The 11,298-nt window shown below is 46.2% G+C and overlaps 1 protein-coding gene across 1 annotated transcript; it reads left to right on the plus strand.

Annotated features, from left to right (window-relative positions):
* Positions 1-624: 624 nt before the first annotated feature.
* LOC123419593 (structure-specific endonuclease subunit SLX1-like) lies at positions 625-10,393 on the plus strand. The gene is made up of 3 exons (XM_045107193.1): positions 625-680; positions 805-923; positions 10,031-10,393. Exons 1-3 carry the CDS (start codon positions 633-635, stop codon positions 10,347-10,349), a joined length of 486 nt encoding a protein of 161 aa, XP_044963128.1. The 5' UTR covers positions 625-632; the 3' UTR covers positions 10,350-10,393.
* The last annotated feature ends 905 nt before the right edge of the window (positions 10,394-11,298 follow it).

Genomic DNA, 11,298 nt, shown 5'->3' on the forward strand with positions numbered 1-11,298 from the left:
CCTAATTTATTCGAGGAGGCAAATATTTTGCCTTCGTTTAAAAAAAACACTATCAAGCAAGTGACTGATTATGAAACCCATGGCAACCGGATAATAGACAGGACCAATATACACACTTTTCAGTAGAGAAATAGAGAAATACATGAAGACAAATACAATCAAACCGAAGGGAGAGATACATGGATACAAACCGAGACCGCCAAAACAAGAGTACGTGCTCGTTGAAAAAAAAACAAAAAAAAAAACAAGAGTACGTACAACTTGGCGTCTGATGAAACAGCATTTTCATCTATACTACTATTAAACAATTCAACAAGAATTACACTACAGACACCCCATCAAACGCCCAAAAAAAAACAATCAATCAGCACCCCACGATTAATCCCCACAGATCTTAATCTAACAGCCCTCGTTAATCCATCGTCTGCTGGGTGTACTTAGCAATTACAATTGGCTGAACATACTCCATCAACGAAACTTTCAATAACTTTCCCTAACAAACTATACCAGATCTCACCCTTACATCGGGTAAACCCCCCCGGCTCACGGTGAATCCGCGGCGGGGGATCCGGCAGCACAACGGCGAGCTCCGATGCGGCGCCCGACGGACCAAGCGCGGCCGCCCTTGGGAGATGATGCTCTGCATCTACGGCTTCCCCACCAACGTTGCCGCCCTCCAGGTACCCTTCTTCCATCTCATCTCATCTCATCTCGCTTCAAAGATTGGATTCACTTCGTTCCGTGATGGGTCACGGCTGCTCCTCTGCCTTTTACAGTACTAAACGCGTGTTTCTTGGCCTACAGTTCGAGTGGGCGTGGCAGCACCCAACCGAGTCGCTGGTCGTTCGCAAGGCAGCCGCCGAATTCAAGTCGCTCGGCGGCATCGGCAACAAGGTCAAGCTCGCCTACACCATGCTCAACCTGTAAGGCTCCTCTCTCCTTCTCCTGTCTCTGCATTTCTAGCTGCTCCATCCGTGGATTCTTTTCTTGGGGACAGAATTGTTGGAATTATGCCCTAGAGGCAATAATAAATGTATAGTTATTATTATAATTCCTGTATCAAGATAATAGTTTATTATCCATGCTATAATTGTATTGAATGAAGACTCATTTACATGTGTGGATACATAGACAAAACACCGTCCCTAGCATGCCTCTAGTTGGCTAGCCAGTTGATCGATGATAGTCAGTGTCTTCTGATTATGAACAAGGTGTTGTTGCTTGATAACTGGATCACGTCATTGGGAGAATCACGTGATGGACTAGACCCAAACTAATAGACGTAGCATGTTGATCGTGTCATTTTGTTGCTACTGTTTTCTGCGTGTCAAGTATTTATTCCTATGACCATGAGATCATATAACTCACTGACACCGGAGGAATGCTTTGTGTGTATCAAACGTCGCAACGTGACTGGGTGACTATAAAGATGCTCTACAGGTATCTCCGAAGGTGTTAGTTGAGTTAGTATGGATCAAGACTGGGATTTGTCACTCCGTGTGACGGAGAGGTATCTCGGGGCCCACTCAGTAATACAGCATCACACACAAGCCTTGCAAGCAATGTAACTTAGTGTAAGTTGCGGGATCTTGTATTACGGAACGAGTAAAGAGACTTGCCGGTAAACGGGATTGAAATAGGTATGCGGATACTGACGATCGAATCTCGGGCAAGTAACATACCGAAGGACAAAGGGAATGACATACGGGATTATACGAATCCTTGGCACTGAGGTTCAAACGATAAGATCTTCGTAGAATATGTAGGATCCAATATGGGCATCCAGGTCCCGCTATTGGATATTGACCGAGGAGTCTCTCGGGTCATGTCTACATAGTTCTCGAACCCGCAGGGTCTGCACACTTAAGGTTCGACGTTGTTTTATGCGTATTTGAGTTATATGGTTGGTTACCGAATGTTGTTCGGAGTCCCGGATGAGATCACGGACGTCACGAGGGTTTCCGGAATGGTCCGGAAACGAAGATTGATATATAGGATGACCTCATTTGATTACCGGAAGGTTTTTCGGAGTTACCGGGAATGTACCGGGAATGACGAATGGGTTCCGGGGGTTCACCGGAGGGGGGCAACCCACTCCGGGGAAGCCCATAGGTATTTGGGGGGTCACACCAGCCCTTAGTGGGCTGGTGGGACAGCCCACCAAACCCCTATGTGCCAAGGAAGAAAAAATCAAAAGGAAAGGAAAAAAAAAGGGGAAGTGGGAAGGGGGAAGGACTCCCTCCCACCAAACCAAGTAGGACTCGGTTTGGGGGGGGAGAGTCCTCCCCCCTGGCTCGGCCGACCCCTTGGGGATCCCTTGGACCCCAAGGCAAGGTCCCCCTCCCTCCTCCTATATATATGGGGCTTTTAGGGCAGATTTGAGACGACTTTCTCACGGCTGCCCGACCACATACCTCCATAGTTTTTCCTCTAGATCGTGTTTCTGCGGAGCTCGGGCGGAGCCCTGCTGAGACAAGATCATCACCAACCTCCGGAGCGCCGTCACGCTGCCGGAGAACTCTTCTACCTCTCCGTCTCTCTTGCTGGATCAAGAAGGCCGAGATCATCGTCGAGCTGTACGTGTGCTGAACGCGGAGGTGCCGTCCGTTCGGTACTAGATCGTGGGACTGATCGCAGGATTGTTCGCGGGGCGGATCGAGGGACGTGAGGACGTTCCACTACATCAACCGCGATCTCTAATCGCTTCTGCTGTACGATCTACAAGGGTACGTAGATCACTCATCCCCTCTCGTAGATGGACATCACCATGATAGGTCTTCGTGCGCGTAGGAAAATTTTTGTTTCCCATGCGACGTTCCCCAACAGTGGCATCATGAGCTAGGTTCATGCGTAGATGTCTTCTCGAGTAGAACACAAAAGGTTTTGTGGGCGGTGATGTGCGTTTTGCTGCCCTCCTTAGTCTTTTCTTGATTCCGCGGTATTGTTGGATTGAAGCGGCTTGGACCGACATTACTCGTACGCTTACGAGAGACTGGTTTCATCGTTACGAGTAACCCCCTTTGCTCAAAGATGACTGGAAAGTGACGGTTTCTCCAACTTTAGTTGAATCGGATTTGACCGAGGAGGTCCTTGGATGAGTTTAAATAGAAACTCATATATCTCCGTTGTGGTGTTTGCGTAAGTAAGATGCTATCCTACTAGATACCCTTGGTCACCACGTAAAACATGCAACAACAAAATTAGAGGACGTCTAACTTGTTTTTGCAGGGTATGATTGTGATGTGATATGGCCAATGATGTGATGTGATATATTGGATGTATGAGATGATCATGTTGTAATAGAAATATCGACTTGCACGTCGATGGTACGGCAACCGGCAGGAGCCATAGGGTTGTCTTTATACTAACATATGTGCTTGCAGATGCGTTTACTATTTTGCTAGGATGTAGCTTTAGTAGTGATAGCATAAGTAGCACGACAACCCCGATGGCGACACGTTGATGGAGATCATGATGATGGAGATCATGGTGTGGCGCCGGTGACAAGAAGATCGTGCCGGTGCTTTGGTGATGGAGATCAAGAAGCACGTGATAATGGCCATATCATGTCACTTATGAATTGCATGTGATGTTAATCCTTTTTTTTGCACCTTATTTTGCTTAGAACGACGGTAGCATTATGAGGTGATCTCTCACTAAAATTTCAAGATGAAATTGTGTTCTCCCCGACTGTGCACCGTTGCTACAGTTCGTCGTTTCGAGACACCACGTGATGATCGGGTGTGATAGACTCAACGTTCACATACAACGGGTGCAAAACAGTTGCGCACGCGGAACACTCGGGTTAAGCTTGACGAGCCTAGCATGTGCAGACATGGCCTCGGAACACATGAGACCGAAAGGTCGATCATGAATCATATAGTTGATATGATTAGCATAGGGATGCTTACCACTGAAACTACTCTCGACTCACGTGATGATCGGACTTGGGATAGTGTAAGTGGATCATGAACCACTCAAATGACTAGAGAGATGTACTTTTTGAGTGGGAGTTTAGCATATAATTTGATTAAGTTGAACTCTAATTATCTTGAACATAGTCTAAGTCCACTTTGAATATATTTGTGTTGTAGATCATGGCTCACGCAAGTGTCATCCTCAATTTTAATACGTTCCTAGAGAAAGCTAAGTTGAAAGATGATGGAAGCAACTTTGTAGACTGGGCTCGTAATCTTAAGCTAATCTTACAAGCTGGAAAGAAGGATTATGTCCTTAATGCTGCGCTAGGAGATGAACCACCCGCTACAGCTGATCAGGATGTTAAGAACGCTTGGTTAGCGCGTAAGGAGGACTACTCAATAGTTCAATGTGCAGTCTTGTATGGCTTAGAACCGGGACTTCAACGTCGCTTTGAGCGTCATGGAGCATTTGAGATGTTCCAGGAGTTGAAGTTCATCTTTCAGAAGAACGCCCGGATCGAGAGGTATGAGACCTCCGATAAATTCTATGCTTGCAAGATGGAGGAAAACTCGTCTGTCAGTGAACATGTGCTCAAAATGTCTGGGTACTCAAACCGTCTAGCTGAACTAGGGATTGAACTCCCGCAAGAAGCTATCACTGACAGAATCCTCCAATCACTGCCGCCAAGCTATAAAGGCTTTGTGTTGAACTACAACATGCAAGGGATGAACAAGTCTCCCGGCGAGTTGTTTGCGATGCTGAAAGTCGCAGAGTCTGAACTCCGTAAAGAGCATCAAGTGTTGATGGTGAGCAAGACCACTAGTTTCAAGAGAAACGGCAAAGGCAAGAAGGGCAATTCGAAGAAGAGCGGCAAGCCTGTTGCCAATCCGCCGAAGAAACCCAAGGCTGGACCTAAGCCTGAAACAGAGTGCTTCTATTGCAAGGGTATGGGTCACTGGAAGCGCAATTGCCCCAAGTATCTGGCAGATAAGAAGGCGGGCAAAGAAAAATCAGGTATATTTGATATACATGTTATTGATGTGTACTTAACCGGCTCTCGTAGTAGTGCCTGGGTATTCGATACCGGTTCTGTTGCTCACATTTGCAACTCGAAACAGGAACTGCGGAATAGACGAAGGCTGGCAAAAGACGAAGTGACGATGCGCGTAGGAAACGGTTCCAAGGTTGATGCAATCGCCGTCGGCACCGTGTCACTTCAACTACCATCGGGATTAGTGATGAACTTAAATCATTGTTATTTAGTGCCTGCGTTGAGCATGAACATTATATCTGGATCTTGTTTATTGCGAGACGGTTACTCTTTTAAGTCTGAGAATAATGGTTGTTCTATTTCTATGAGTAACATCTTTTATGGTCATGCACCGAATGTGAGAGGATTGTTCATATTGAATCTTGATAGAGATACGCATATACATAACATTGAGGCCAAAAGAGTTAGAGTAAACAATGATAGCAGCATATTTTTGTGGCACTGCCGCTTGGGTCATATTGGTGTAAAGCGCATGAAGAAACTCCATGCTGATGGACTTTTGGAGTCACTTGACTTTGATTCACTTGACACGTGCGAACCATGCCTCATGGGCAAGATGACTAAGACTCCGTTCTCCGGAACAATGGAGCGTGCAAGTGACTTGTTGGAAATCATACATACCGATGTATGTGGTCCAATGAGCGTGGAGGCACGCGGCGGATATCGTTATTTTCTCACCTTCACTGACGATCTAAGTAGATATGGTTATGTCTACTTGATGAAGCACAAGTCTGAAACATTTGAAAAGTTCAAGCAATTTCAGAGTGAAGTGGAAAATCATCGTAACAAGAAGATCAAGTTCCTGCGGTCTGATCGTGGGGGTGAGTATCTGAGTTTCGAGTTTGGTACTCACTTAAGACAATGTGGAATTGTTTCGCAGTTAACACCGCCTGGAACACCACAGCGTAATGGTGTGTCCGAACGTCGTAATCGTACTTTGTTAGAGATGGTGCGATCTATGATGTCTCTTACTGATTTGCCATTATCATTTTGGGGTTATGCATTAGAAACAGCTGCATTCACTTTAAATAGGGCACCATCAAAATCCGTTGAGACGACACCATACGAACTGTGGTATGGCAAAAGACCAAAGTTGTCGTTTCTTAAAGTTTGGGGATGTGATGCTTACGTCAAAAAGCTTCAGCCTGAAAAGCTGGAACCCAAAGCGGAAAAATGCGTCTTCATAGGTTACCCAAAAGAGACAATTGGGTACACCTTCTATCTCAAATCCGAAGGCAAAGTGTTTGTTGCTAAGAACGGAACTTTTTTCGAGAAGGAGTTTCTCTCGAGAGAATTGAGTGGGAGGAAGATAGAACTTGACGAGGTTGTCGAACCTCACATCCCTCTGGATGGTGGCGCAGGGCAAGGGGAGACCTCTGTCATTGCGACACCGGTTGAGGAGGAAGTTAATGATAATGATCATGAAACTCCAGTTCAAGTTTCTGTTGAACCACGTAGGTCGACGAGATCACGCGCTGCTCCAGAGTGGTACGGTAATCCCGTCTTATCAATCATGTTGTTAGACAACAATGAACCTGCAAATTATGAAGAAGCAATGGTGGGGCCAGATTCCAACAAATGGCTAGAATCCATGAAATCCGAGATAGGATCCATGTATGAGAACAAAGTGTGGACTTTGGAGATACTACCTGAGGGCCGCAAGGCTATTCAGAACAAATGGATCTTTAAGAAGAAGACGGACGCTGACGGTAATGTGACCGTTTATAAAGCTCGACTTGTGGCAAAGGGTTTTTCACAAGTTCCAGGAATTGACTACGATGAGACTTTCTCTCCCGTAGCGATGCTTAAGTCCGTCAGAATCATGTTAGCAATAGCTGCATTTTTCGATTATGAAATCTGGCAGATGGATGTCAAAACGGCGTTCCTTAACGGTTTCCTTAAGGAAGAGTTGTATATGATGCAACCCGAAGGTTTTGTCGATCCTAAGAATGCTGACAAAGTGTGCAAGCTCCAGCGATCCATTTATGGACTGGTGCAAGCATCTCGGAGTTGGAACAAACGCTTTGATGAGGTGATCAAAGCATTTGGGTTTATACAAGTGGTTGGAGAATCTTGTATTTACAAGAAAGTGAGTGGGAGCTCTGTGGCGTTTCTAATATTATATGTGGATGACATATTACTGATTGGAAACAACGTAGAGCTTTTGGAGAGCATAAAAGGTTACTTGAATAAAAGTTTCTCTATGAAGGACCTAGGAGAAGCTGCTTACATTCTAGGCATTAAGATCTATAGGGATAGATCAAAACGCCTGATAGGACTTTCACAAAGCACATACCTTGATAAAGTTTTGAAGAGGTTCAAAATGGAACAGTCCAAGAAAGGGTTCTAGCCAGTGTTACAAGGTACGAGATTGAGTAAGACTCAGTGCCCAGCAACTGATGAAGATAGAGAGCATATGCGCTCCGTTCCCTATGCTTCAGCCATAGGTTCTATCATGTATGCGATGCTGTGCACTAGACCGGATGTTAGCCTGGCCATAAGTATGGCAGGTAGGTTCCAGAGTAATCCAGGAGTGGATCACTGGACGGCGGTCAAGAATATCCTGAAATACCTGAAAAGGACTAAGGAGATGTTTCTCGTGTATGGAGGTGACGAAGAGCTCACCGTAAAAGGTTACGTCGATGCAAGCTTTGACACAGATCCGAACGACTCTAAGTCGCAAACCGGATACGTATTTATTCTTAATGGGGGTGCAGTAAGCTGGTGCAGTTCCAAGCAAAGCGTCGTAGCAGATTCTACATGTGAAGCAGAGTACATGGCTGCCTCGGAGGCGGCTAAGGAGGGTGTCTGGATGAAGCAGTTCATGACGGATATTGGAGTGGTGCCAAGTGCACTGGATCCAATAACCTTGTTCTGTGACAACACTGGTGCCATTGCCCTGGCAAAGGAACCAAGGTTTCACAAGAAGACCAGACACATCAAACGACGCTTCAACCTCATCCGCGACTACGTCGAGGAGGAGGACGTAAATATATGCAAAGTGCACACGGATCTGAATGTAGCAGACCCGCTGACTAAACCTCTTCCACGGCCAAAACATGATCGACACCAGAACTGTATGGGTGTTAGATTTATTACAATGTAATTCACATGGTGATGTGAGGGCTAGATTATTGACTCTAGTGCAAGTGGGAGACTGTTGGAATTATGCCCTAGAGGCAATAATAAATGTATAGTTATTATTATAATTCCTGTATCAAGATAATAGTTTATTATCCATGCTATAATTGTATTGAATGAAGACTCATTTACATGTGTGGATACATAGACAAAACACCGTCCCTAGCATGCCTCTAGTTGGCTAGCCAGTTGATCGATGATAGTCAGTGTCTTCTGATTATGAACAAGGTGTTGTTGCTTGATAACTGGATCACGTCATTGGGAGAATCACGTGATGGACTAGACCCAAACTAATAGACGTAGCATGTTGATAGTGTCATTTTGTTGCTACTGTTTTCTGCGTGTCAAGTATTTATTCCTATGACCATGAGATCATATAACTCACTGACACCGGAGGAATGCTTTGTGTGTATCAAACGTCGCAACGTGACTGGGTGACTATAAAGATGCTCTACAGGTATCTCCGAAGGTGTTAGTTGAGTTAGTATGGATCAAGACTGGGATTTGTCACTCCGTGTGACGGAGAGGTATCTCGGGGCCCACTCGGTAATACAACATCACACACAAGCCTTGCAAGCAATGTAACTTAGTGTAAGTTGCGGGATCTTGTATTACGGAACGAGTAAAGAGACTTGCCGGTAAACGGGATTGAAATAGGTATGCGGATACTGACGATCGAATCTCGGGCAAGTAACATACCGAAGGACAAAGGGAATGACATACGGGATTATACGAATCCTTGGCACTGAGGTTCAAACGATAAGATCTTCGTAGAATATGTAGGATCCAATATGGGCATCCAGGTCCCGCTATTGGATATTGACCGAGGAGTCTCTCGGGTCATGTCTACATAGTTCTCGAACCCGCAGGGTCTGCACACTTAAGGTTCGACGTTGTTTTATGCGTATTTGAGTTATATGGTTGGTTACCGAATGTTGTTCGGAGTCCCGGATGAGATCACGGACGTCACGAGGGTTTCCGGAATGGTCCGGAAACGAAGATTGATATATAGGATGACCTCATTTGATTACCGGAAGGTTTTTCGGAGTTACCGGGAATGTACCGGGAATGACGAATGGGTTCCGGGGGTTCACCGGAGGGGGGCAACCCACTCCGGGGAAGCCCATAGGTATTTGGGGGGTCACACCAGCCCTTAGTGGGCTGGTGGGACAGCCCACCAAACCCCTATGTGCCAAGGAAGAAAAAATCAAAAGGAAAGGAAAAAAAAAGGGGAAGTGGGAAGGGGGAAGGACTCCCTCCCACCAAACCAAGTAGGACTCGGTTTGGGGGGGGGGGGGAGAGTCCTCCCCCCTGGCTCGGCCGACCCCTTGGGGATCCCTTGGACCCCAAGGCAAGGTCCCCCTCCCTCCTCCTATATATATGGGGCTTTTAGGGCAGATTTGAGACGACTTTCTCACGGCTGCCCGACCACATACCTCCATAGTTTTTCCTCTAGATCGTGTTTCTGCGGAGCTCGGGCGGAGCCCTGCTGAGACAAGATCATCACCAACCTCCGGAGCGCCGTCACGCTGCCGGAGAACTCTTCTACCTCTCCGTCTCTCTTGCTGGATCAAGAAGGCCGAGATCATCGTCGAGCTGTACGTGTGCTGAACGCGGAGGTGCCGTCCGTTCGGTACTAGATCGTGGGACTGATCGCAGGATTGTTCGCGGGGCGGATCGAGGGACGTGAGGACGTTCCACTACATCAACCGCGATCTCTAATCGCTTCTGCTGTACGATCTACAAGGGTACGTAGATCACTCATCCCCTCTCGTAGATGGACATCACCATGATAGGTCTTCGTGCGCGTAGGAAAATTTTTGTTTCCCATGCGACGTTCCCCAACAAGAATTGAGTAGCAACAGTATACTGAAGTGAAACGGTTGTTCTGATGCCTATGTCTGTGTGTGTTGCCAGCTTGAATCTCACGGTGAACTTCTTCTCCACCAAGAATACCAAGTTCACCGCAGGCTGCCCGGCCCTCCCCTGCCACATGAAGACTATCGTTAGCCCGATGGAGGATCTCCCTTGCTACGTCCAGGGCCTTTCATCCGAGGACGATATTATGGAGCCTAGAGAGGATGAAGAAGAACCAGATGCGGCTGTTGGCGGTGATGCTTCTGATCATGGTTTGCGGACACTGGATTTGGGAACCGGAATTGTAGGAGGTGAATCAAACACTGATGAGTTTTTTGTTCCGATGGAATGGAGTGAGGTCTTTGCATCAAGAATTTAAGAATCCTCTGCAGCCCAACCAGTGGAAGAAGAAAACAGAATAGCTGGCTGTGATTTTGAATATACCATCGATGACTTCCGTGAATCAGACACTGATGAGTTTTTTGCTCCGATGGAACGGAATGAGGTGTGTGGATCAAGAATTTCAGAATCCTCTCTGGCCCAACCAGTGGAAGAGGAAACCAGAATCGCTGACTCTGATGTTGAATATCCCGTTGATGACTTCGGTTACATGGAATGGAGCGGAATTCATGAGACATCGGAACTGCACGTGTCTAGAACACCACCTCGATGTTCCTCGAGCTCGTGCAGCGACGATGCTGCTGGAAGATCAGTAAACTGTGTGACAAGGCAAGCATCTGCAGTGTTGAAGGCAGGTTCAGACGATGGTAACCTTTTCTTCCATGAGATTGATGTGGTAGACTTGGTTACACCAGTCACCCGGTTTGCTAAAGATTGCAGCAAAGCGGCCAACATTTGCCCCAAGATTATTGATCTGACAAACTCCCCTATTGTCATTGAGTTGTAATGTTTTGTTTGACTAACCCAGTACAAAATCTTGTTGTAGTAAAATGTTATCATAGAATAATAGCCCAGATGGGAAGCGTATACAGTAGGCGGATTTGTAAAAGACTGGGTGTTGAGACTCGCAATACTCTTTTCTTGAGACAGAATTGTTCACACACACAAAAAAAGTATTTTTGTTGTTTTATGAGAAATGGGTTAGTACTCCTAGGAGTATGTACTCCCATGCACTCCTAGGAGTATATATATACTAAAATATTAATATAACAAGCAATTTATAAATTATTCGGTTAGTCGTGCGTTGCACGTGCATGCTAACTAGTAGGAAAAACGATCGGAACCTCAATCTCACAATAGTGTCCTCCGCGTGCTCCGTGATGATCCACACGAGGGTCGTGAGCTCACAACCACAGCTGAGCCGCTTA

The sequence above is a fragment of the Hordeum vulgare genome, chromosome 1H (assembly GCF_904849725.1).
Source record: "Hordeum vulgare subsp. vulgare chromosome 1H, MorexV3_pseudomolecules_assembly, whole genome shotgun sequence".
NCBI lineage: Eukaryota > Viridiplantae > Streptophyta > Magnoliopsida > Poales > Poaceae > Hordeum > Hordeum vulgare.

Excerpts from the sequence above, each read along its gene's own strand:
- LOC123419593 (XM_045107193.1), top strand. The coding sequence starts at position 633 with ATGATGCTCTGCATCTACGGCTTCCCCACCAACGTTGCCGCCCTCCAG. Across the intron at positions 681-804 it reads CCAACGTTGCCGCCCTCCAG|TTCGAGTGGGCGTGGCAGCA; the intron begins GTACCCTTCTTC and ends CTTGGCCTACAG. Across the intron at positions 924-10,030 it reads GCCTACACCATGCTCAACCT|CTTGAATCTCACGGTGAACT; the intron begins GTAAGGCTCCTC and ends GTGTGTTGCCAG.